The 26,212-nt window shown below is 40.0% G+C and overlaps 2 protein-coding genes across 8 annotated transcripts in view; one reads left to right on the forward strand and one right to left on the reverse strand.

Moving 5' to 3' along the window:
* The first annotated feature begins 425 nt into the window (after positions 1-425).
* SMPD4 (sphingomyelin phosphodiesterase 4) lies at positions 426-17,691 on the forward strand. 3 transcript variants are annotated; one of them, XM_061465998.1, is made up of 19 exons: positions 426-464; positions 706-792; positions 1,275-1,417; positions 1,564-1,639; positions 2,561-2,669; positions 3,229-3,281; positions 3,870-4,021; positions 5,296-5,428; positions 6,055-6,126; positions 9,451-9,540; positions 11,953-12,098; positions 12,505-12,595; positions 13,479-13,579; positions 13,837-14,000; positions 14,724-14,929; positions 15,468-15,701; positions 16,398-16,529; positions 16,692-16,820; positions 17,229-17,691. In XM_061465998.1, the coding sequence occupies exons 1-19, from the start codon at positions 426-428 to the stop codon at positions 17,553-17,555; spliced, it is 2,484 nt and encodes an 827-aa protein (XP_061321982.1). In that variant the 3' UTR covers positions 17,556-17,691. The 3 variants fall into 3 exon arrangements, with proteins under 3 accessions (XP_061321982.1, XP_061321984.1, XP_061321983.1); XM_061466000.1 differs by lacking the exon at positions 15,468-15,701; XM_061465999.1 differs by lacking the exon at positions 9,451-9,540.
* A 2,460-nt stretch (positions 17,692-20,151) lies between these two features.
* Positions 20,152-26,212, reverse strand: part of MED15 (mediator complex subunit 15) — a 30,154-nt gene continuing 24,093 nt past the window's right edge. For 4 of the 5 annotated variants that reach the window (XM_061465970.1, XM_061465969.1, XM_061465967.1 and 1 more), the window contains 9 exons: positions 25,952-26,094; positions 25,527-25,654; positions 24,499-24,633; positions 24,074-24,137; positions 23,839-23,905; positions 23,211-23,371; positions 22,847-23,013; positions 21,860-21,958; positions 20,152-21,722 (listed from right to left, as the gene is read on the reverse strand). In XM_061465970.1, the coding sequence (XP_061321954.1) occupies positions 21,586-21,722; positions 21,860-21,958; positions 22,847-23,013; positions 23,211-23,371; positions 23,839-23,905; positions 24,074-24,137; positions 24,499-24,633; positions 25,527-25,654; positions 25,952-26,094 (1,101 nt within the window). In that variant the 3' untranslated portion in view covers positions 20,152-21,585. The remainder of the gene's footprint in view (positions 21,723-21,859; positions 21,959-22,846; positions 23,014-23,210; positions 23,372-23,838; positions 23,906-24,073; positions 24,138-24,498; positions 24,634-25,526; positions 25,655-25,951; positions 26,095-26,212) is intronic. The other variant, XM_061465968.1, reaches the window with a different exon arrangement.

Below are 26,212 nucleotides of genomic sequence, written 5' to 3' on the forward strand. Positions count from 1 at the left end.
GGATGGATGGCTTCAGCTTCACCGTCACCGTACCCCGACCTGCTGTGGGCTTGCCTGACTGCGGTCTACTGTCTTGCGATGCTGTTTGCATTTAACAGCCCTCCACGGATGATCGCAAAGGAACCTCCATTGCTCCCCCGAGTCTCCACCATGGCTGGGGAAGGGGCTAAACCCACACGGGCCTTGGCTCACGCCGGCCGGGCACGCTCCTCCCTCAGCGCCGCCATCCCGTGGGCTCTGGGCTCATCACCATAGCAACAGCGCACTCTCCCTTCCGCCCGGCGCGCTGGCCGCAGGGAGTGGCGTCAGCGCTGGGCGCCGGGCGAGTATGATGACGCAGAAGGGCTGCGCGGACGGCGGGAGGGAGTCCTCGCCGTGGTGCTGCGGGAAGCGTTACCGGCCGGTCCCGTGTGTCTTCCTGCGGCATGGCCGGCCCGCACCTGCAGCAGCCCAGCTTCCTGCTGGTGGGTGCGGAGCGCCGGGCGGGAGGGCGCGGGGGGGCCTGGCGGGAGCGGCGCGGGGCGTCCCGTCCCGCTTGGACTTGCGGTGTTAGCTTTGTTACCGGCCCGTGAAGTTGCGCGGTCAGCCTGACTTCAGCCCCGTCAGCAGAAACGTTGTACGGGAGGAGCGGTGTGATCGGGGCATGTTTGCATCACGGCCATAATAAATACTGCCCTTGCCCATTTCCGTTCTGATTTGTGACAGGCCACGTTGAAGGCAGATTGTGTAAACAAGCCGTTTGCTCAGAGGGTCCACGATCTGAAGACGGTCATTGAGGAGCTCCCCGCCAAGGTGAGCTGTCGCTGCCCTGTCAGAAACTGTGCCCGGTCCGTTCCAGGGGGATTTGCTTTCTTCATATCGTTGTTTTCTTTGTTCCCGTTTTTCTTAAGAGTTTAGAAGGTCCCAGCTGAAACAGTGGGAATCCAGCGTCTTCCCACAGAGCTAAAACCCTTTTGTAAGCACTTAAAATGGTTTCAGTTGACTGCACTTCATTAACACCTTTCAGCCTCAGTTCATGAGACTAGTTTTTAAAGTGTGACAAGTAATTGGATAGATGCTGATGAGTATCATTGCAACTTTAGTAGGATCAGAAATCAGCATCGATTTCCTGTAATCGCTATATTATAACACATTCTTTTGAATGGAAGCACTGCCCAGTGATAATATGGAAACGTTCATGGATAGGTGGCAGGCAGCATATTTGTATGCTCTAGGACATGCAGTAGAGATTATTCCAGTGAGGAGTTGTACATATTTGTGTCTCTTCCCTAAAGGAACTACATGGTATCTTCCCATGGCTGGTGGAGAGCATTTTTGGTAGCCTGGATGGCATCATTATAGGCTGGAATCTTCTCTGTTTGCAAGGAAGAACAAATCCTACAGAGTATTCTGTGGCTTTGGATTTCCTGGGTCCCAGGTAAACTCATTTCATCACAGATTTAAAAATGTATGGTGAACAACCAACCAGTGTTTAACCTTTTTCTGTTATGCAAACGTAAGTTCATAAAAGTGAGACAGGAGAGGGTACTTACCATGGGTTTTCTTTCTGATGCTCATTTGCAGTGGACCAATGATGAAGCTGGTTTATAAACTCCAAATAGAAGAATACAGATATGATTTCCCAGTCTCGTATCTTCCAGTGAGTAACTGAAAAATCTGTAAGACAAGAATGTAGTTGTTGTTGCAGTTGTTGGAACTTTGTACACACTGTATACATATGGTTCAATACAGGCCAAGATACATTCTCAGTGCTCCAGTTTTGGAGCACACCCATTGCTCTAAACAGTTGCTGGAGGAAGAACTTTGGAGGAGATGGGGGTTGTCAGCAGCTGATATTTGTGCTGCTTGGCCAGGAAAGCTACATTGGGATTCTTATCCCTTCCCCAGCTTGGTCATTGTTACCAGTACTTCATAGAATCATAGAACAGTTAGGGTTGGAAAGGACCTTAAGATCATCAAGTTCCAACCCCCCTGCCATGGGCAGGGATGCCTCACTTACAGGACAGAAAATAGTTTTCCAGGCTTGTCACAGAGCAGTGCATTCCCTGGCTGTGCTTTGTGCCCATGTACTTGAAGACTAATACATATCCTTTGTATGAATCCTAGATATGAAGTATGACCTTTCAAATAAAGGTATTTATCTGCAGATTTGTTTCACTATGTTTCTTCAGTTGCTATTAGCTATCTCTTGACAACTGATACCTGTGAAGCTATCAATTCAGATAGCTCTACAGTCTTTAACAAAACAAAATATCGTTCAAGCATATAGTAATTGCTGGTCTACAGCTCATTTACCCTAACAAAACAATCAGCAACAGGCAAACAGCAGTCTCCTGCTGCTCCCAGTCCAACCTGATACATATTTTCTGTGAGAAAGTTGGCAGTTTTCTAAAGAGCATTCATCTGCACAAGGAACTAACTGCGATGTAGTAAAATCCCATAGAGCTGAATGCAGAAAACATCCCAGAATGCTGGAATGCAACATAACTTTGCTATCTGAAAACATACTCAGCAAATATGCTGAGTAGCAACAGTAATAATTCATCACTCTGTCTTTCAGGGCCCCGTGAAGGCTTCAATACAAGAGCAAGTCCTACCTGAATGCTCTTTGTACCACAACAAAGTCCAGTTTCCTTCATCTGGTGGTTTAGGTTTGAATTTGGCTCTTAGTATCCTTTTAACAGTTGGATATTTTAATTCCTTTTAAGTATCTAAACCTTAGATATTACGAGCGTTTCTGTTGTGTATGTGTGTCCATGGTAAATCACAGTCATGCTAAAGAGTTTGGGCTGATTAGAAATGTTTAGGTTCCAATGAAAAATAATTTTGTCGTCTTCTTATAAAACCTTGGGGGGAATTTCTGGCTCTATTCAAGTCAACAACAAAATTCCCAGTGCTTTCAGTAGGGCCTGTATTTCACAGTTCTTGTTTTCGTACTACTCATAGTTTACTTAATATGATAGAAAAAGAGCATGTTAACTTGGCAGCTGGCGCAGTTGTTGCAAGCACTTTAGTTGCAGCTGTACTGGTTTCAGTCTGAGACGGTCAAATGTGCTAAGAGTAATGCAAACACACCTTGGCACAGAGAAAACCTAAATGTTTGAGTCAGTTGGAAAGCAAAGCTGAATTTGCTGTTAAGCTAGCATTGACAAAATAAAAACTTAATGTCTAGTCATCACCCCTAGCTGTACCTGTTTTTTATTATCTGATCCTTGACTGTTCTTCCAGATCCATTTGAATATTATATGTTTTACTTTGCAATTAGTTTGATTACACAGAAGGTAAGTACCTTTCACAATTTTTCCTTTAACATTAGTCTTTCTTCACAATGCTTTAAGAGCCTGCTAAGATGCAGTCAAGCTAAATTTACAGTGGTTTTGTCTGTACTATTACAATTTGTTATTGCTTTGGTTCAGTTGGCAATGGAGACTGAATAATAAACAAAATACCCACCTTAGATATACCATTAAGCAGACTCTCCAACAATACACCAACATGGAGTAGGCAGTGGATGCCAAATGGGTTTCTTACATCTCTATCCAGTAAGACAGTTTATGCAGTTGTAATCACAGTGCTGTACTATGGTGTCTGGTTGTTTGGTTCCTTTTCCTTTTGTTACCTGTGCTGCATGACACTGCTTTTCTCATACTTGGTTACATTCACTACTACAGCAACAGTTCTCTTAAAGTTACTTTACCTTTGCTTCAAGGTATCTTTATTGTCAGTTCACTCTTTATAGCCTTCTATATAAGGCCAGAGGGCTTCTGCTTATTTATACTAAATGGATCTGGCTGCATAGCAGACATGCCCGAGCAGTGACTTTAGGTAACAGTATATAACTCCAGGTGTATCCTGTGTGTCTGTTTCAGAGCACATCGGTCACTCATCATGTGAGCCCTTCCAACAGTGCTTATTTCATACTGGTGGACACATACCTGAAGTGTTTCCTACCCACAGAAGGAAGTGTCCTTCCTCCACCTCTTCTAAATCCTGGGGGAGCCATCCCTTCCCCAGCTCCCAGGTAATGACTACAGTGCCAGAGGCAAACTGTGGGAACAGTGCTTACAGAATCCAGGAAACACCTCCACTCTTTATGATCTGTATGTACTTATGTAATTACAAACATTAAATATATTTATGTTCACTTAATTTTACCATAAAGGTTTCACTCGGAAGTCTGAAAAGTAGCTATTATTGGAGCAGAAAAGGCATGTACAAGCAACAAAAATTAATCAGTTCATCCGCTCCAGTTGTGTTTTGTGCACTGCAACTGGAGTAGGACAGATCTGATTGTACTTGACAGTAATTTTTACTATCTTCAAATACGTATGGTATGTGGTAAAGATGGTATTGGTGACAACACTGTTACAAGGAAGCTTACATTTTTCATTAATGTTGCTATAAAGCCACAAAACTTGGCAGTTGGTCATTTTGTTTCAGTTCTGAGGTTGCCATCCTTGATTGTTGAATGCTCTTAGGAACTGCTTTACAGTTCTTTGAAACTGATGTGTTGGGACCATGTCCCCATGGTTTGCTGCAGACTCATAGGGCTCATAGGTCTCTTAGTTCATAACTTCCTGATATATAAAGCCAAGACATGTATTAGTAATCAAATTGCATAATGAGTGACTGCATTTCAAGTGACTTTTTGCATGGTAATGGATCAAGCTATTTAGCCACAACTGGAAGGAAGAAGATGAAAGATTTTTGACTACTTACTAAAGTTTTACATGTCTATGTGAATATGGCATAAAACCAAACTCACAAAGTCAAAGTGAAAATTCTCCAGTACAAGCAGTCTTTTGTGCTTTGTAATGGCTGTGTGAAAATCTACATTTTCAAAATCAGTTTTGCTACTCAAATTCATAAAATGTCATCAATATTAGCAATTTTATACAAATGTAAAAATAGCCATTATATTTTCTGTAACTGCATTTTAAATAGCAGTTTCCACGGTCTGTTAAGCCTTAGCTTGTACCCAGGAAAACACAAATCAGGTGAATTATGAATATGGAAGACAGAGTGAAAGAAATCAAACTGAACAGGAGAATGGAAAACCTGTAACATTAGGTCTGTGTAAAGCTGGTTCAGTGCAGTATGAATAGGGATGTGGTATTTCTTTAAAGTGACTAGTAATTGTAACACAAGGCAGAAGTTCAGATTGTGCAATCAGCTGTATAGTTTTACTTCTTAAAGACTGCTTTCCAGTTTATAATCCAGTGATTTAAAGCAATGATGCATTTCCCGGTACTGAGGCTTACCGACTTCAGTATTTCCATTCACCTGTCTGTAAAGGTCTCCAGCAGTGCCTTTCACTTCCTATGGCATGCACCACACCAGCCTGCTGAAACGGCACATTGCTCATCAGCCCTCTCTGAATGCTGACCCAGCCTCTCAGGAGATCTGGAGATCAGAAACACTGCTGCAGGTGAGTTGGATTTAAGGAAGAAAACACCCCACATTTCTTGCTGCAAACTGAGGAACCTCTTCATTTAAATCAAAGATAGTTATGCCGTTCTGCTTTAGTTTTTGGAATTGAGCAGTGCAGTTGTTGTTTTCTGTTAGTGAAACAAAGAACAACTGTGAAACTGTTAACCTGTAATTTAGAAAGGCACTTTTTTTTAAAATTAAGACTGTGTATCTGACAGCTGATCCTAAAGATTTGAGTATTCTTTTTCCAGGAAAGTTTCTAAACATGATTTTTTTTGTTTTTAAATCTTACATCAATTCTATGCTCTAAACAAAGGTTGAGCAGAGACAAGTTGGTTCCATTCACCATCAAGGGAAAGGAGAATCTTGACAGTGGTTCTCAAACAAGTTCCTACCATGTTGCTGAACTGAATTATTGATGCTTAGCAGGTGCTAACAGTGTGCCAACTCAGTCATTTGCATTGACATGATAACCTGAAACATCTCTGAATAGGTGGTTATCTATTTACAAAGTACAACTTAGTCTTCAAATTATATACTGTGGTCTTCCCCTACGCTTAGCTTGTGACTGACAAACCTTGGATTATTTCTCTATCCTTAGCTGAGAAAATATTTGTTTTGCAGATCTTTGTTGAAATGTGGCTTCATCATTATTCACTGGAAATGTATCAGAAAATGCAATCCCCTCATGTCAAGGTAATAGTTTGCACTTATGAGTGTCATCTGATGGTTGACCTTGTATCTTGGGGTAAATCTCGTATTGTGTGGATAATTGTTTTGGTGTATTGGTGCAAAGAAAAGAAATAATTTACCAGAATATCTACACAAGTGTGTCAAAATTGCTAATCCAGTTATGAAGAATGTTGTGAGTGTGTCATCCAGGTTTGCCTTCATTGCAGAAGTTGTGTTTTGTTTTTTGTGAAAGATGAGTTTGTAGGAAGGTCACAACAATCTGAATGCCAAGAGTCAAACTGTTAATGATGGGGAAGATGCCACTATAACACGATAGTATTAAATCTCAATGGGGCAACATGGCTGCTAAAAATAGCTAAAATTTATTTCCAGCAGCGATAACTACTGTTACTGAAATACCAGTTAGTAATTTCTAAGATTCATAACCATCTTTTAGCATAAATCCAAAATAAAAAAGGAAATCTTATAAAACTGTCCTTAAGTGAATAAGCCAATTTTGTTGTTTCCTATTCCAGAATATGCTTTTCACCATGATGGTGTCATAAGTAGTTCCGTAGCTACATATCTTAAAAAGCTCTTGCACAGATAATACACAAGCAGTTTGTGGTGGCCTGTTCAGTAACAAACTACTGCATGTAAAAATTAAGTAAGTGTTGGGGAGGCCAAGATCAAAGGCATTATAAAGGGAATTCGAAGGAGAAAATGTTGATCCTCTGAATTCCCTCTGGGTCACAGTGGGACTTTCGGGGGGGGAAGGGAAGGGAGAAATATGAAAGCTACTCAGGATTTACTCCTGTTTGAAAGAGCAATATGGGAATTGATCAATTGAGAAATTCTAATCCTTTACTCCACAGGCTATAAAATAACAAACTTATATTTTGCTAGGAAAAAACATTGGAGAGCTGAAGCATGATGGGTTTTGTCTTTTGTTCTTAAATTTGAGGTCAAAATGCAAAGTCACTAATGTTGCAAAGTCTCCACTTGGGACTCCTAGCAGCATGGCTGTGATGCACCTGTGATGGAAAGGCTTTGCTTGAAGTATCTTTGGTCTGTCTGTCTGTCCAGTCTCTGTGCGTCAAGCACTGTGCTTAGGCCAGAATGATGATTGCTTTAAACTTCTCTCCTCTGTTCACCCTCTGTATTTCAGATGCTTTCTTCTAACACTAGGGAGCAGCAGTTATAGACAATGACTATCAAAGTTATGGTCGAATAGGGACTAGGTAAAGCTGAAAGTTCTCTGAAATCATCACTTCAGGATCCACAAGGTGTGTTGAGCCACAGCTTGAGGCCATTAACTCCCTAATGGTATTTTAGTTTTGTCTTTGATGGGAAGTAATCATAAACATGTGAAAAAGGAAGTTTTTACTCTTTGGGGGTTAGAACATCTGAATAAGGGACTGGAATTCCCCATGACATCCTTAAATGGATTCACATAAATGGATCCCTCCTGCAGGACTGAGATCTGAGTTAGAGATCATCTGGGGACAGGACCTGTGATGTTTAAACTAAGCTGTCGACTAGTCTTAATGTGGGCTGAAGGAGAATGGTCTGCTTTATAGCTCCTCAGATGAGAAATTAGAATATGCAGAATTACAAGTTTTGTTTTAACATAAGGGTTTAAGTTATTAATAATTAAGTAGGTTCACTTGATCCCATTTAGCATTCTGTGCGTTTGGAAAGAGGGGTAATCAGTGATCATTCATCCCTCAAGTCTGTTTGACCATCAGTGGCTTGAAGTGGCCACATACCTGTTTTGGAAGGTGAGATGAGGTTCCACAGAACTTGCACTTTCTTTGTCTAGCAGCCAGACTCGTTTGCTTTGATGGGCCAAGCCAGATCCCAGATATGTAACTTTCCTGTGAAGTGCCTCAGGGAATGACAGATTTTCCGTAAACCTTGGCAATATCATCATAGACTTCTCTTTACAAGTAGAAGGAGCTGGAATGGGAATGAATAATTTCTTTTGAGAAGGTCTATTTCTTTTCTACTTTACTGCTTTGAATTCTTTCTGGATCTGATGTAAACCTGAGGTGATACTATTTGCTATGTTGTTTCACTGTTTTCCCCATTAATTAAACTGTTTTCCCATTCTTTTACATTGTCTATTTTCTTCTTCTTTCTCAAATGATCCAGAGCCTAAGTGTGCAGCATCTCTTTTCCTATTCCCTCCTGCTGTAATGACAACCCTTAAAAAGACATTTTTGATAAAATCTTATGTAATGCTTCCTGACCTTCCAATGCCAGGTGCCACAGACCCCAGCACTGCTTGTGGAACGCCAAATAGACTACAGGCTCTTGCTGATTCCTGTGGCAGGGAAGATGATTATGAAGCAGACAAGGCTGAGTTATTGGAGAGCTTGCAGAAACCACTCCAAAAGAGTAAAACTAAAAGATACCAAACTGGCACTAGAGGACATTGGGTAGGGGCTATTCAAAGACAGCAGAGGTGTGATCTGGAGAGTTAGTTTAGATGCCTGAAAACAGTCATTGGGGTCTGTGTAGTGTACATTTTTTGTTTTATGTTTTTTCATTAATTTCATACATGTGTGTCACTGTTGCTACAGTATCCTCTTCACCATTGCTTTGTCAAAAAATACTCTTTACCTTATTCATCCAAGAAGAGGTAGTAAAAGTAATTTCCTCTTTTGAGGACATTCATAAGACCTGTAGCCTTCCTAAATGGCCTTTAAGTGGAAAGAGAAGACAGAGGATTTCTCTGAAGTGGAAATATACTGGACAGGGTCAAAATGATTTTAAAAGAAGCAAACTTCTTTCTTCCTGTCCCTTGGGAAGAAGAAAGTATCAGTTTGAGTTTCTTCCCAATATACAAACCATGGTTCTCCAGCAGCACAGGAAGAAATCACAAAGTTTTCAAAACAGCATTAAAAAAGCTTGCGGAACACTGAACACTTTTACTCCATTAGTAAAATACTGTAACTGTGTGTAAACCCATGTTGCTGCAGTTCAGTTAACTTCTGAAATGGGGAGTTTATTTGGCAAAAGCTCCATATATCCCCTACCAGTACTCACTGTGAGGCTAGCAAAGAGCCACAACCACTTACAGCTATACCTATACACCTGCTCCCAGTTGTATTTCCAAATTGATAAAAGGCATGAAATATTGTGGAATCAATGTACTGAACACCAGAAAGAAGGATACTGTGGCTGCAGTTCTTACTGTGGTTTGTTGTCCCTGACTGTATTTGTGATGTTCATTTTTCCCCCACCCTTCTTCCTTGGGCTCATTCTCTTTTTTTTTTTTTTTTCTCTTGCTCTCTTCTCTCCTTTCTTCCCTTCCCCCCTTCCTTTTTGTTTCTGTTGTCTCAGCTGGAGGTTCTCCACTACCGACTCAGTATCTCCAGTAAACACCACGGTAGTCCTGCCCAATCCAGCTACCAGGCCCTCCACGCATACCAAGTATTACCATCTTTTCATTTTGTTTCCTTTATAAGAATCTTGTTCCATCATATAATCTGCGAAGTGTATTGGTGCTAGCTGTACAGCAGCTCTTTCTGCCAAGGTGTGGTTTTACATCTTGACTGAGAACGCTGCACTGAGATTTACTAAGTTTTCAGTGCAGATAGATACTGAGAGGTATTAGCAAAGGCTATGGAGAAAATAGTTAAAATCTAGCATATTATGAGAACTAATTATGAACTCTCATTTTTAGAGATGCCCTCTTACAATGCATTGTAGAAAAAGGCTTATTAGCTATGCTGGTATTTTTTGACATCAAAATTGGCTTCACCCAATGGCAGATTTCTGGCCCTCATACACTAGTCATTTAAGCAGAAAGCATGGAAGAGAAGATCCGAATTTGCATGGCTGTCACCTAAAATTAAGGTAGGTAACATGTAGAGAGTTTTAGCCAGTGAGATGTCATTGGATAGTACTAAATTTATAGTGGCAATGTAAACTTGACTATACAGTTTTGCAAAAGCACACGAGTGGTACATTTGCAGATTGTTCAGGAAATGTGCATGCAAAAACATTCCTGTTGGAACAGATTGCTGATTCCTCTTTCCCTACTTCAGCCCTTTATTCATTGGGTCTTCATTTTGGGAAAGGGGAGGGCTGAGCATATATACTATAAAGCTGTTGTTATACTTGAAAGCTCTTTAGTACTACATAGAATTTTCCTGCTGTTTAATCCCTTAAGTGGTGTGATAGCTCAAGGTACTGCTTAGAAAAGAAAACAGGAACTACTAGTGTTTAAATCTTAAATAGTTTTTTACTATTAAATTTATCTAATTACTGTGTTAAGAACAGTACACATCCATCCTGTAAGCTAAGGTTTTACAACAAAAACACTTGTGTTTTTAAACCAGTAATGTTCATAATGGTGCTGATCCAGGCTAAGAAGAAATGATAAGAATTGCTAAGGGGAAAACCTGAAGCAATGTATTGAAACAGTGGTACTGATAAGTCTTGTAAGTTCAAAAGATACCTTTGGGGGAGCCTACAATTTTTAATTACACCTTTTCAAGGCCTATAGCAGAGTATTCAACCTCTTTAGTTGCTTTTGGAGATCCCAACCTAAACTTCTAGAACCAAGTAACTTCTCAGAGTTCTCATCTAAACCCCTCCTCAGGGCTGTAGAAAACATGCTGACTTGCCAGGAGCTGTCAAGGACACAAGACACTCATTACAGGCTAATCCTCTCTTTTAGAAAGCTGTACTACATGATTATATCTATTAGGCCTTGAATCTTTTCCTGGAGTGAACTTTACAGTGTATTAAAAATCTTAATGAGGTTGTAAAACCACATCTGCTTTGCCTCAGGTATTGCAGAGAAAAGACACACAACACACACACCCCCACCCCAGCAGTGGAAACACTATTGAATGGGTTTAAGAAGTGGAAGCTTTTTGTATAAAAATGTCTGCCAGTCCCCTAGAGTCATATTGGGCATCTTACTCCAGCATGGCTGCATTTGGCATCCTGAAAACATCTTGCAGCTATTGTCTAATACACTTTCCCAGCATCTTCTGTTATATTTGTTTCATGTACATTTTTCTCAACTTCTGATAAACCTGAGGAGCTGTGAAATGTAGAATACAAGTAATGTCTTAAACTTTGCCTTCAGTAGTGGATTGCTCTTAACGCAGATTACAGTAGCAAAGGAGTTAGTACTTTGACCCCAGATTCTTCAGCAGACCAGCTCCGGTGCTGGGCACCAGAACTAGCTTTTTTTTATCTTTTTCATCTCCCTGCTATATCATACACTTGCTGTGTCTCACCATCGCTCCTTGAGCTACTCCCACCCAGGTTACGTCTACCCATAAGGATGCTAGGAGCAACAGGATCATGCAGGACTTGAATCAGTTCTTATTCTTACCATAACTCTTTCTAAGATTATTCTTATAAGGCAGATAAGTACCAGCATAGGAAGAGAACTCAATACAGCCAGACAAGTGCATAAACAAAGGATGTGTTGTGCTGTCCACAGCAATGAACTTATAACCATAAGGAAAGGCTGATACTCTTTTTTCAGAAAAGGGTAAGTTGAAATCTACAAGTTATTCTGTTCTTTAATGCTAGCCTGAAATTCAGTGCATTAGAGTACTGTGGATGCTTTCTTTTACAATCACATTATCAAAAATATCCCACTGTTTCTTAGTGAACTGATGGCAGAAGATTGATGCAGCTCATCCTGGGGATCAAGTCTGTCTAAAATCAGGTGGCACCAAACTACAATGAAGAACCTAGAAGGAGGAGAACAATCTTGCATTTCAGTATCTGATCTGAGAATATAAGTTTTCCTGAATTATCTCCTGGACATTTAGCATATGATACTCATTATCTTCCTGTCTTTTGCTTTGAATTTAGGAGTCATTTAAGCCCACTGAAGAGCATGTGCTAGTGGTAAGACTGCTTGTGAAACATCTGCATGCTTTCAGCAACAGCCTGAAACCAGAGCCTCTCTCCCCTTCAGCCCACTCCCACACAGCCAGCCCACTAGAGGAGTTTAAAAGGTAGGTACATGAGCAGCCTGTCCCTGAAAAACTCTGCTTTCACCGAGAGGTTGAATTAGGCTGTTTTGATGGCTAAATACAGAAGTACATTAATAAAAGTATGTAAGAGCTAATGTATTGTTTCTCACACACACTGGAAGGGGGGCTAAGGGGACATGTCTTGCTGTTACACTAGTATCTTGGCACAAGTCAGAGAAAATGCTACTGGAGGATTCTGGAGAAGGTTAGTGGAGAATTTTATATATATGTATTTGAGTTGAAATTCAATGGGCAGAAGTAGCTTCAGTTAAGAAAGAACAAGTTTGGGTCAGTGCTTTCTGTATTTGTATTTGTGGTAGTGTGTTGAGTTTTTTACCTTTTTAAAATTTGCTGATGTTTACACATCTGTCTTTAAATCTGTTTGCAGGGTTGTAATTCCTCGGTTTGTCCGACAGAAACTTTATATCTTTCTGCAACACTGTTTTGGCCACTGGCCTCTGGATGCCTCTTTCAGAGCAGTACGTACCTGCTTCTCTTTCTAAGTCTGTATGCAACAGAACTAGTAATTAGTTATTACTGTTTAGCAGCTATTTCTTGGTGTCCAAACTTTTGGGGAGTTAGAGCAGTTAAATTATTTATATAACACATACATTTAATGTTAAGAGTGCAAGTGAGACATAGTTAAATAGATCTTGGTGGTAATTACTACAGGTTGTTGGCATTGAAAAGAAGATGTTACATTCTTACAGGTTCTAGTTTCTTAGTATCTAATACAGTAGGTCATAAACAAAAGCAGTAAAATACGATTTGTGATAGATATTGCAAATATTACCTCCTACAAGCAGTAAAAGAACTGTATCAGACCACAACTCTTGGTAATTAATGTAGAAGTTTAAAAATGCAGAATGTAACTTACGTACTAGATTTACAGTTAGCTTTATCACAGTGTTTGAGGTACACATGCAAGGCACAATGTCAGAAGAAATGACTGCAGAGGCCATGGCAAATGTATCCTTGACTACTCCCGTGTATCCTTAGGGTCGTGGGTATGCCTGCACAGAAGACCAGAGCTGAAATGATACTCATGTAGCATCTTGTTTAATTAGTTCAAAAAGGATTCAGTGAACACTATCAGAGCTGTTAAATGCACCTTAAATGCAGCCACCAACTAAGTTTTCTTTTATAGCTGCTGCATGAGTGCTGTGTTATTTGTGTATTATAGAAAATTCACGTTGGTCCTAATGAACATGTACTTAGTTTTTCAGTTTTTTCAAAGACACTCAGATTATGAGAGAGCTTTATTCCTAAAATCTTTTAGTTGTCATTAAGATAACATTCACCCCTTTCTGTCTTTCAGAAAAGTATCGGTACTTATATGGTTTTATGTGTGATTTTGCTTAGGTTCTCGAGATGTGGTTAAGTTACTTGCAGCCATGGAGGTATGCTCCAGAAAAGCCACCGCAAAGCACAGAACACTTGCCTCACAGCGTGTCAGAGAAATGGTAAGGAAAAAAGCAGCTGTGAGTAACCTGAACCAAACCTCGAGGAGGATTTCAGTCTGAATTAGTTGCTTGTACAAGATTAGAGATGATTTCTTACAGCGCAAGCTTTTGGTTTGAGACTAATCTTTTGTCTTGGTGCAAATGCACCATCTTTCTGGAGACAGTATAAAACATTTACTTAATGACTCTTTTGGCAGAAGACAAAACAACAGTTATTTAAATAGCTGTACTCACAAATCCTGTACTTACTTTGACAGGGCTACCTTCATTCAAGAAAACTTACTCATGTATACTAAGCTGTTTGCAGGATTTCTGAACAGAGCTCTTCGAACAGACTTGGTCAGTCCAAAAAATGCCTTCATGGTGTTCCGAGTAGCTAAGGTCTTTGCTCAGCCCAATCTAGCTGAAATGATCCTGAAAGGTAAATGGATATTTTGACGTCTTATGCTTTCCTGTCTCAATCTTTCTTCACAATGGCTACAGCTTACCTCAGAAGCACTGAGATGAATACTCCCATTTTGCATGCTATTTTGCCACTGAAAAGTCTGTGTCTTCACTAATATTTGTTTAGTATTGGTTTAATAAGTTTACAGTTCTTTTCTAATCACCGTCATTTAGATTTCATTCCATGATTCTTTTTTAAAGAACTCAATATTGGGTGTCTACAGTAAGGTCAGGCTTTTTTACACTTGCCTCACTGATTATTTATCTCAGGATTAAAAGTTCTTATCTCTCTAAAGGTATTTATACTTAGCAAAATAACTAGTCAGCTATTCAAATATGCTCTTCAGGATAATTAAAATACAGTAAATTTGGGAGAGGTAAGATACAAGAAGCATCAATGTCTGAAGTGTTATGACACTCCAGTGCCTTTGAAAAAAAGAAAAAACAAAAAACGCCCAAAACCAAATTTAAAAGCTGAAAATGCCTGTATGGTCTGCATTTAAATGCACTCTGGCTTTTTCTGCTGTAGGCAGAGACAATTAAATGAAAAAAAGGTAATTAAGGCCTCTTTCCTCCTAGAACTGCTTCTTTATCTAAAAGCAAATTGTCCAGCAGCCTTAAGATTCTTTGTAGCTAGACTTTTCCCAGGCACAACAGGGAGTATTATAGAACCATCTTCACTCCTTTTCTCAAAATCTAGGGGAACAGTTATTCCTGCAGCCAGAGCTTGTTATTCCCCATCGTCAACACAGATTGTTTATGACTCCCACATTTGGTGGAGCCTTCTTCTCATCATGGCCTCCAGCTACTGCAGATGCATCATTCAAGGTGAAGAATCATGTTTACAGCCTAGAAGGACAGGACTGCCAGTATAAACAGATGTTTGGCACAGAAGTCAGGAATTTGGTAAGCAACAACTTTCACCTGTCGTTCTATTTTGACAGGATTTTTCTCAGTGCTTAGCATACATACTGTAAGTGAAGAGTGGAAAAACTCACACCCTGCCCTACTGTATAATTAACTTTGCTGATGATAACTTCTGGAATCTGAGGGGTCTCAATCCAGCACAGCTGTAAAAACCTCCTTGCTGTGCTAAACAGAAGTTAATGTAACAGCTTGCTGTTATGAGTATTATGTTATATATAGATATTATGAGTATTTCCTCTCAGACATGCTTACTGTGAACTTCTGATTCACTTGATTCATTAGTATCTATCAGATAAAAATAGCAGGAGGAAATAAAAGCCAGCTGAAAAACCTAAGCAGCACACAATAACTACCTTTGTCCTAATAGAAATGCAGCTAACAGTCTTAACAGAAGTCCGTATTAGGTGAGAGAGTGGGTTTGCTCTCACTGCCAGGTATCAAAGTGCAGTTTTATCCATGTATTGATGCTTAGTGTTCCTTTATCTTTGTCCCACACAAGTTTGTTTGTTTGTTTTAGGTGTTAAAACTGGCTCAGTTAATTTGTCAGGCACAGCAGACAGCAAAATCCATATCAGACCATTCTGCAGAGACAATGGCTAGCCAGTCCTTCTTTTCGTGGTTTAGATTTACACCATCTGAGATGAATGGTTCCTACACAGGCAATGACCTTGATGAAATTGGGCAAGACAGCATCAAAAAAACAGATGAATATTTAGAGAAGGCACTGGAATACTTGTGCCAAATCTTTAAGGTACGTAACATCTTTCTATGAACTCTCCCTATGTAGCAGTGTGTACAAGAGCCAGGATCCCTCAAATATACTTGGGTCTCTCTTGTACTTTGGGGAGTCACAAAGCCATCCAGAGACCCCGCTAGCACATTTTGTTGTAAACATCTTCTGGGCTTGACTTTACCCTTACCACTTCAAAACCCCTTTCAATACAGAGGAAACTAGATGCTCTGTATTTCTGAATACCAAGCCTACTTTGTTTCAAGTGAATACTCCTATTGGACTTATAGTTTAGACCAAACCTGTCTCTTTACTTGTGCCTGTTCTCACGTTTACAAACAGGCAAGTCATAGCTTAAATTTTAAAAACGGTCCAGTACCTTCTAAATGTAGAGCTATAAAAATACAAGTAAATAACTGCAGCTATTAACTAGAAGTAGTCAGTGTACTTGGTTAAACTTAAAAGAACAGATTAATTTCTGTCACCTACACTCCCTTATACAGAATTGACCTAGGAGAAGACAGCCATTTGACAGCTCTCAAGGAGTAAGGTACATGTAAAACAGAACACCTCTCCTGGATTTGAAGAGCACAGACAAGAAATATGGAGACTTTTATTGTCTTTTAATGTCTAGCTGAGGTGCTATTCATAGAATCATAGAATAGTTATTAGAACTGCTATTAAGCAGTTCTTGGTATCTGTGTTATTCCTGAGTAGCTGAGTGGAGCCCAACTGACCCAGATGATGAAGAACTGTGAGATGGCTCAAGACAAGAATGGGAAAAACCAGCTTCCAGACTGCATTGAAAGTGAGGATGGCCTTATTCTTACGCCCCTTGGCAGGTACCAGGTGAGAAAAGAAAGAGTCCATATTGCTACCCTAGATTGTTCTTGCAAAAAAAAAAACAAACCAGCAAGTTGTCCTTCTACATCCTGGGGCTAAGAGAGATGCCTGCACAGAGGTGTTTAAGAGGGGACCTACAAGATAAGGGGTTTATTTTCTTATTTCCAGATCATAAATGGCTTACGTAGATTTGAGGTGCAGTATCAAGGCGATACCGAGCTTCAGCCCATTCGAAGCTATGAAAATGCCACTCTTGTCCGCCTCCTATTTCGGTTATCCTCTGTGCTTAATGCAAGGGTAAGTACAGCACTGTCTCCTCTTGTGTTTTCCACTGCAAATTTGTTCTTGCACATACATGACACTGCAAATTTGTCCTTGTTCCTTTACTGTGGTCTGTACGAGTAGTCCCCTGTAGTATCAGGCCTGCTTCTCTACCTGTAATATGACAGCTTAAATGTAGTCTTTATGCTTGATGTTTGAACAGTGGTGTATCATTCAGAATTAATGTTTCTGAAACAGGAAGAGTAAATCCTTTTCTTCCACTAGGCTTAATAGATACAAGGCAAGCCTGCACTAAAACAGTTCTACTATTTTCAACTACATTTTGATTATTCCCCCCCCCAAAGAAAAGTGCAAAGTAAGTTACACTTATCTTATGGCAATAGTTATAATAGAATACTGATGTTTAAACTTTTCTTACCTCAGTTTGCTGATCAGATGGATGTACTTTGCTCCAGGGAAGACTTTGTTGGCAGGCTTTGTCGTTACCATCTTACCAAGCCCCATCTCATACAGAAAATCAGGTGTAGTCCCATGGTGAAGGACAGAACAAGCCAGAACTGGGGACCAAGAATCAGTCTGAGGTTTCTGGCTAGCTACCAGACTCTCATTTTTTTACTGATGATCTACTTCACTGCATCCTGGTTTAACATTGGGCCAGTGAGCTGCACATTCATTATCCTGATCGGATATTTTCTTTATGCCACAATAATGACTTTTTTCTCTGAAAGATGGAAGCCACATGAACACTAATTTCTTTGTTTTAGCTTACACTTGTAAAAATAAATGTTTTAAGGATAAACCTGGGATTCAATGACTGTTTGAATTACTGTATCAGATCTTCCTAAACTATTTTTCAATATTAAAATTAATTGAGTTTTATAAACAAGTTATGTTGTCTTGTGGAGTAGGGATAATCAAAGTAAATTTTATTTTTTTATAAAAGCATTCTGTAGAATCTAGTGAATCACTGGGGTTTCTTGAGAGGGGGAAGAATGAGACTTTATACTGAAGGGAAAACTTTAATCAGGAGCACTCTGGTCAGTTTACACAGAATAGCTGAGGGTCTAAAGTTTAATATAGAAATACAGTTTCTTCTAAACCACTACCCAGGTAGCAACAGCAGGTAAAAAGCTGGAGGCATCTTGCTAGAAATAAAATGCACCAATATTCTGAGCACTAGCCTGAGCTACATTTTAACAAACCTGATCTGCAAAAATTCAATCAATCACACTATGAGTCACAAAATTCATATGCTTCAGCTATACTTATTGGAAGCACAGGGAAAAGAGGAATGCCATATTCTTATCTTCCCAAAGATCTAGAGTAAGGGAGTCCCCTTCTACGTTACCACTTCCCAGGTCATGGGGGTTTTGGGGGGAATTGGAGGGGTTTAGGTTTGTTGTGGGGGTTTTCTGGTTGGTTGGTGTTTTTTTATTACAAGCTCTGTGGTTAGCTACTGTGAGAATCTAAAGTTGTGAAACATAAACTAAACACAGTGCTCAGAATGGTGGGAGGATTTAACATTACAGTGGAAGGAATATTTAGTACTGTCCTCTAGAAGCAAGACTACACGCTCTCTAGCAACTTCCATGACACTACTACATATAAGGGTGTTTTTTGTTTCTTTGGGTTTTTTTTAAATGAAGTCACGTGCACCTCCACGTTAGATGCCTTTATGGTATATCCCTGGCTTGTCATCACAGTAAGTACCCCCATGATGACACAGGAGTCAAACATCTGACTAAAGAGAGGTCCTCAGTAAAAAGTATGTTGGGGTTTCTGGATAGAACACATTCAGCAACTGCAAAACTTGTCCCTCAAAACATCTCTAATCAAGGGTAAGGACCTCAGTAGTCACTTATTAAATAACAGCATGACCTAACAGTACTAAACAACAAAAATCAGGTGTTTTCACAGTATTCTGCAATGTCAAAACATCTCTATTTCCCCAGGACTAAAATGCTCCATTTCCCCCCCAGCCTGTGTCTGCCCTCAGAGTACGGCACACAGCAAGCACAGCACTCTGTGTACTTGTCCCCATGTTCTCTCTCACTCCTTCCTGCAATTTTAATTCTCTCTGAGATACTTTTATTAACACCAAATGTTCTCTGAAGCAATGCATCATGAGATGCCACAAAGAGGAATCCTGACAGATGAGCTTCAAAAGGTAACTCAGTCAAAAAAAAAAAAACAACCATTTTGTGCTCTCTAAAACTATGCCATGATGGTGCATGTGGGAAAGACAACTAATCAAAAGTAAAATGAAGTTCAGTGAGAAAACAGCTTTAGAGCTTATGGCTAATCACAATTTTAAGGCCATTCAGCTTATGCTGGATGTAAATCAACATCCAAAACTACGCTGTAGGAACAAAAGCATTCAGTAGTATGAAAGCAAGCCTACAATAACCATTTTTGCTAGCAAACCAATCAGTTTGCTTGAGCCTGAGAGCTGCATCTCTATGCTCCACACCAAGTGTAAGAAAAGTTACTTCAACTTACAGTCATTGTCCTGGCTGTGATTGCTGTAAGGTAACTGTCCTGGTGCAAGTTTGATTTGAGCAATACGATACTTGAGGGCCTTAGCTTTGCAAACTTGTTTGCTTAAACTGCCACTCCCATAATCACTTCTGCAGTCACAGGACTTGGGTCATCATTTCTCTTTTTTCTGCAGACAAGACTTCTACCTCATCTTCTGCAATGACCAGTTCACAGCTATTAATTTGACACACTGCAGGTACATGTCCCACTTCCAGTTTTTATGATCTATCTCCCACCTCAGAAGCTGCTGTGTGTCAGGATGTCTACCCCACCCTCAGTCTAACATCTCATTGCATCTTGCTTGAAGGAAACTGAAAAGTACTGCAGCTACAGTGACTGCTTTGAAAACTGCACTAGCAAACTTATTGTAAATCTGAAGGATACACGCTTTGCATCTATTTCCAGATATGTTTTAAATTGTTAAGAAAAAAATGCTATAAGCACCTTTGTGTTAGACCCTGGCAATACCTTTAACCCCCTGTTTCTACCCTTATTTCTTGGATTATGACTTAATTACATATTATAAACTGTGTTAGTGCTACTGATTCTTTTGCCCTAAGGAGTCAGCCATGTAACAACTGGTTAAAAATCTACATCTTTCAATTGTAGATACCATTACTAACCACTTGACCAGGTCTTCCAATTCACTACAAGGACCATAAAGATAGTGTTGCATGGGATGAAGAGCCATTATTTCCTCCCCTAACCTTCAAAGCCTTTAAATCTTCACTGACCACAGAACAATGTAAGCATCACCAAATGGACACAACAGAAATGGTATCTATGGATCAACATGGCAAGAGCAGTATAATGTTAGCATCCAACACAGGAATAATAATAAATTTATTACAATTGAAACAAACAGATAATGCATTAGTTCATGTACAAAATACTGATAGCATTCTGCTGCCTCAGTCAGTGCTTACTAAGTACCCACAGTTAAAAACATCCTAAAACTGATGACACCACACAGATTTACAAAGGTCATAGCAATTCCTTGACGCTACTGGAAGAGAGCTCAGCTACTCTTTAAGGTTTGCTGCACAATACAGGGAAATGGAGGAGGATGCAATGGGAATATCTGAAATTTGAAATTGTTCTGCACCAGGAAATTAAGAGTGACCAACTTATAAGCATGGGGAAAATAAAACCATCACACTATGCGTGAAATTAGTTACTCATGGCAAATGTTTCCATTAGCAGTGCCCAATGATAAGGCAGCTGATGACCAATTTGAGTGCCCATCATTGCTCAAGGCACAAAATCTTGGTTGTCAGTTCTACTTCCGAGCTATGTTGGTTTTAACTTTTCTTTTTAAACAAACTGATGAAGTACAGGAGCATTTTCACTGAACTGCATCAACTTCCAAAGCAAGCCAGACACCTCAGAGAGACGCCTAGTAAAACAAATGTAGCTACAAACCTGCTGGATTGATTTGTGTTACTAGGTGCTTTATACTGTTGGGCTTGTTCCCCCACACCTTTACATACACATTTACTGAGTTTATAGAGGAAGTCAGTGTGTCATTGGTATCTCTTTTTTTCTCATTCCAGAAGTGAGGTGATGAGAAACGTGGTTCATGCTAACAAAAACCCAACCATTTAAACAGAGTAGTGTTTAAATAACCTATAAATACTCCCCCCCCCCCCCCATTTTGTTCCCCACCCCCATGTATAATTATCCAGATCTCTTTCAAGTACTTGAGGGATGCCTTAAAAAGCTGTAATTCATCCCACCTCTGGGCAAAACTAATAGGCAAAAAGATTCCTGCAATCACGGACAAGTTTGCAACCGCATTCTAGTTGCAGCTAATTTATTTCTGGGGCAGTATCAGGTCACAAAACACACAGTGTGAAACAAATACTGGCACTGAGCATACTCTGAAGCAAATTAGGACATTTTCTCCCTACTCCCTCTTATACCAGACTCCCTGATGGAAGTCCACAAATAATTTCTTCTCTAAGAAGACAATAAAAACTCATCCTAATACAGTCTCAAGAACCATATATACACATTTTGTATATTTGAAAATGCTGGCAAAAGTCCACAGAGGCAGAGGATAAAAAGCATGAAAACCAAGTCTAACATCAGGTTCTCTACTGAACCTGATGTCTAGAAACAAAACAACATAAGGTTTCTTTCTTCTGAAGTACCCTCACCAAAATGCGATTTTCCAGCTGCATGTGGAAGAGACCAGCTGTTGAGACCTTCTTTCTTGCTTCACGGTTTAGGAAATGAGATGTTATGCAGCAGAGAGGCAGGCCTGACGAATACTTTGTGCCCAGGTGTTTAGGAGTGCCGTGACCGAATGCTTGTCTGGAAGTTGCAATAGTTTGGAAGTCATGTACCGATACACGGACTGCAAAAAGGGATTGGCTGCTGGAAAGAAAGAGGTAACAGATAAATAGAGTTACAATAAAAACAGTATTTAAAAGAAGATTAATATACGATGTTCGCATTTCCCCACTATTACTGCATGCACATGCCCAAAAAGTGTCATGCTAGCATCCTCATACCATACTGTCTGGGGTTTTTTATCCACAGAGGGCTCTGATCTGGATAGTCCGCTGGAACACTGAGCTGCAGTGGTGGTACATTTGGGAGATTCTTGTCATCTAGAATGCAAACACAATTCCCATCAGAACAAAGCATTCCTTGCTGGCGAAAGGGTTTTTTGTGCATCATTCAGTTTGGAACCTAGACTCATCCCAAGGAGGAACCAACCTGTACATCTCAATTTTTATTGAAGGCAATCTCATTGTTTGCTTTAGCAACACTTAAATTCTTGGAGGAAAAGCCTGGCAAATGTAGCTCCATCTTTTACACATTTCTGTACCTTGCCACTCTCACCATTTCATCAGCTGAACTTCACTAAGTTAGACACCTAATTTCTGAAAATTAAGTGCCTTATACTGATATTCAGGACAAAACCAGTTCCAATTTCTCAAACGAGGGGAGGAGGAAAGAATCTGTTTTCCCCATTGGAATGCAAGAGCAGAACAAGTTAATAGACTATAGCACTTTATGATTATTTAGCCGAGACCAAAAAAGATGCAATATGAATTTTTCTTGAACATATACCATTGTCAGTGATCACTAGTACAAATTGAAACAGACCCTCCCAAAAATTAACTCAACACTTCCCTAGCTCTGTCCTAGTTGCTGGAGGCAGAACAATTCTCACGTATCATTCTCACGTATCAATATAGGTCAAATCAGGAGTAGAGATTGCTACTAGCAACGAATTATTTTCTAGCCACTAAATGAGATTATCAACTGCAGCTTCAGTACAATGAAAGGATCAGTCATCACAAATGAAATCTCCAGGTGTACCCTGGAGCAGGCTGCACAGAATGTCATGATTAAGCAGTGCCCTGAATCTGGTAAGTACAGACTTCATGCCGAAGCCAAAGGTTAGCAAGATTCAAAGCTGTTAGCAAAAAACTCTTCAACCAAGCTCAGCACTTCTTTCTGAATTCAGCCCTTAGTTTCTTCTTGCTTACCTAGCTTACATATAAGATGCACTGTGCCGTTATTACTGCAGTGGGAAGGGTCCAGGTTCACCAGGAATTTAGGATTTAATCTTGCAACTTCCCCTTGTAAGACATTTGGTATGGTTTGTCTCTCATCCTCTTCATATTTCCGTTTTCGAGGGGAAGCAACTGGAGCCCTGCGTAAAACAGAGTCCGCAAAAGGACTAGGTGAAAACTTTGTGCCAACACTGCATTTGTCAAATATTTTACAGCTGTAAAAAGGACAGCTATAGCTCACACTCAACCATAAACCCATCTGTTCTTTTAAAAGCTTCTACAGATAAATGTCTTTTTTGTTAAATAATGAACATAGACAGCAGGTCATGATACATACGTGATGGGTGGCCCATGAATTGCAGTCATAGCTGGCATAAATGTACGGTAAAGCGAATGGTTGAAGACTGGTGAACGGATGTTGGCCAAAACAGCATCCAGAAGTGGCTGACACAAGTACTGCTGTTTGGTGGGGGGCACTGCGGGAGGTGGTGGAGTAGGCTGAAACAGAAGAGAAGCCCCTTTTCTTTTAATCATCACCAAAAAAGAAATCTTTACTATTGACTCTGCAAAATTTGACAGTGGTAATCTTCCAATGCATGAAATGCAGAGGATTCTCAAAACTGCATATAGTAACATTAAGTGGGGAATAAATTAAAAAAAAAAACACAACCACAGCCCACAGCTCTCATGTAGGAGATCTGTCCTGAAATGTACTGCAAAAACTCCTAGAAAGGACTCATGTCTTTGCACAAAGTACAAGAATTTGAAAGTTCAGCTAAAAGAAACATACAGATGACTTACATAAAGTAAATGCTAGCCCATTTTTTTTTCTGTTTCCTTACTTTGTCCTATCTTACTTGAAGTCTTAACAGCATGACACCAAGAAATGCAAAAAACTGTCTTGGCAAATCATATCATCATTTGGAATTAACTGTTTATTCTTGACAGTTCACAGCATTACATACCACAGCCATATCATTTTTCAGCTTCTCCAGAGCAATTTCACATTTCTGCAGTGTCTTCAGAGGGCACCTGCACAAGAGGAGAAACTTCATCACCACAAAATGGTCACCTTGGCTAAAGTATTTCTGGTATCTAAGCCCCACAGACAGCCTCAATGCCAACAGGGCTGGATGCTAAACAACAAATTTCTGGAAGAGCTGGGGAATCTGATGTCCAGGCAAAAGGAGAAAGAGTTACCGTTTTGAAGGGTCAGTCAGGATATCCAGCAGACTCTTCATTTTACTCAGGTCTTTCTTCCTATCTGAAATAATATCAGAGACACAAACACTGACTACAAGAATAGCTTCCATATTTGCAGACAGGAATATAATATAATGTTAAAAGTGAAAGCATGCATATCCAAAACAAGTATGCCCATTGTGTAAGCTCTATGTGTCCCAAAAACATAAGTAGGAAAGAAAAACTGGAGAGAATTTAAGGATGAGGCTTTTATCTATTCTTCACAGTAAATCTTTACAGTCATAGGCAAGAAAAGCATCTAACTTTCACTATCAATTTTAATCCCTAGAATAGAAGCCATCACAAAAGACAAGTTCCTGCTACTCTCATCAGAAGAGATAGCTGAAAGAGAGAAATGCACAACTAAATATAGGAAACCTCACCTTCATTTTTATCTATTTTATTGATCATCCTCCGGAGTGGCTCAATGTATTTTGATAGCTGTTTGAGTTTTTCCAGATACTGTTGCTCCTCTGACTGGCTAGAACTGGCTGGACTCATGACAGAATTTGGATTTCCTGGCAAGAAGTAAAGACTGCATGTCACAGGGATGATAAAAGATACTGCAGAACAACACTCTTGCATTTCAGAATCCGGGTCTGAGATGTGGCACTCCCAAATCATAGCTTACATCAAATATCCAAATTCACAACTGGATGCCCTATAGTTTAAGGGCTTGTCCAATCCTCTAGTCTTTGTGCAGAAATAACATGTTTGTGGACAGAACAGCAATTCTCATTTAATAATTTTTTTTTCTGAAATGGTCCAAAGTTTCATACACCCATTTTCTAGGTCCTCATTTTGCCTTCACTCTGGTGCATTGAACACTAAATCAACACATTGAATTTGCTGCAGTTTTCCTCAAGTCAGTGCTTTCCAACTGCAGAGCACACAACACTGGTATGAGAAGGAGCTAGCATGTTACTTCCATTCACGGTATCAGAAACTGCTTATTACATCTGGAAGAGAGAAGAGCACAAATGTCAGAGTACACCTAGGAAGGTGTTTTGGAGCAAAGCAGCCTGCCACCTGTGATTAAGTGGTTACATCCTTTACAATTGCATGCTGTTGCTATGGGTTCTTTCCTGCATGGAACTAAGGCATCATTATGCCTCTATAACCTCACTCCATTAAATCAAGTATCATTCTTTTTCAAAAGACTTGGGAAGTTAGAAAAACCCGTTACATAGTTCAGTAATGAGAAAAGAAGTTTCAATAGATTTTGATGCGAGATATCCATGTTGCTGTGTTATGTGGTACATGTGCCATGTTCATTACTTGTAATGCTAGCTGCTTTGTAGAGCTGTTTAAACTTTACATCATGCTAAAAAATACAAGGTTTTTTGGGAACTATTAGTTACCAAAACATACCCCAACTCATGGTCTGCAGTATAGCACCCAGATCACTTACCTGGAGTGTTTAAAGGACCTGGGGATGGGACACTAAAGTTCTGAGGTGTTCGTGCAGCTGCTGGGCTCTGCGATGGCTGTGGAGATGGACTGGGGAGAAAGCTGCTGGGTGATGGAGCTGGGCCAGAGCTGGAAAATAAGCATAAAAATCAAACCTGCCAGAATATGACAAGGAAGCATGATCAGTGAGCAGATATGCTTTCAGCAGCTTTGTTACAGCACTGTGTAGCTCTGCCAGTAGTAGATATGGTGAAGATTTCTTACAGTTTATTTAAAATAGGGATTTTCAGGCTGTATTCAGCACAATCCTGCCTATACTCTCACTGCAGTTATCAAAATTCACTGACTTCAATGGAAACACCATAAGATACATTGAATGCTTCTGAAAACCTCACCCTTACAGAACTGACAAAGAGTCTAGCTCACCTGACATTTGAATTTGGCTGAGAAGTTGGCTGGCCTGGCTGAGGGGATGGCTGTGGCTGTGGTGGAGGAGGCATTGACTGGGGGGTTTGAGCTTGTTGGACAGGAGATGGGGATGACATCATGGTAATATTGTTCTGGCTGACCTGAAATGTGGAAAAAGATCAATAACAACAAAAGGGAGTAAAGGATGGGAACCTAACTAAAAGGCTTTACCTATGGAGAGAAGCGTATCCTCAGACCTACAAGAAATTACACTGTTAA

The sequence above is a fragment of the Pezoporus flaviventris genome, unplaced genomic scaffold (assembly GCF_033815535.1).
Source record: "Pezoporus flaviventris isolate CSIRO_AGI_PZ_B2104156 unplaced genomic scaffold, CSIRO_AGI_Pfla_v1 ptg000041l, whole genome shotgun sequence".
Lineage (NCBI taxonomy): Eukaryota > Metazoa > Chordata > Aves > Psittaciformes > Psittacidae > Pezoporus > Pezoporus flaviventris.

What these genes read in the sequence shown, in the direction of transcription:
- SMPD4 (XM_061465998.1), top strand. Translation starts at nt 426, where the DNA reads ATGGCCGGCCCGCACCTGCAGCAGCCCAGCTTCCTGCTG. An exon ending in TTGGATTTCCTGGGTCCCAG is followed by an intron (nt 1,418 to 1,563) that starts GTAAACTCATTT and finishes GCTCATTTGCAG; the next exon opens with TGGACCAATGATGAAGCTGG. An exon ending in CCACTAGAGGAGTTTAAAAG is followed by an intron (nt 12,099 to 12,504) that starts GTAGGTACATGA and finishes ATCTGTTTGCAG; the next exon opens with GGTTGTAATTCCTCGGTTTG.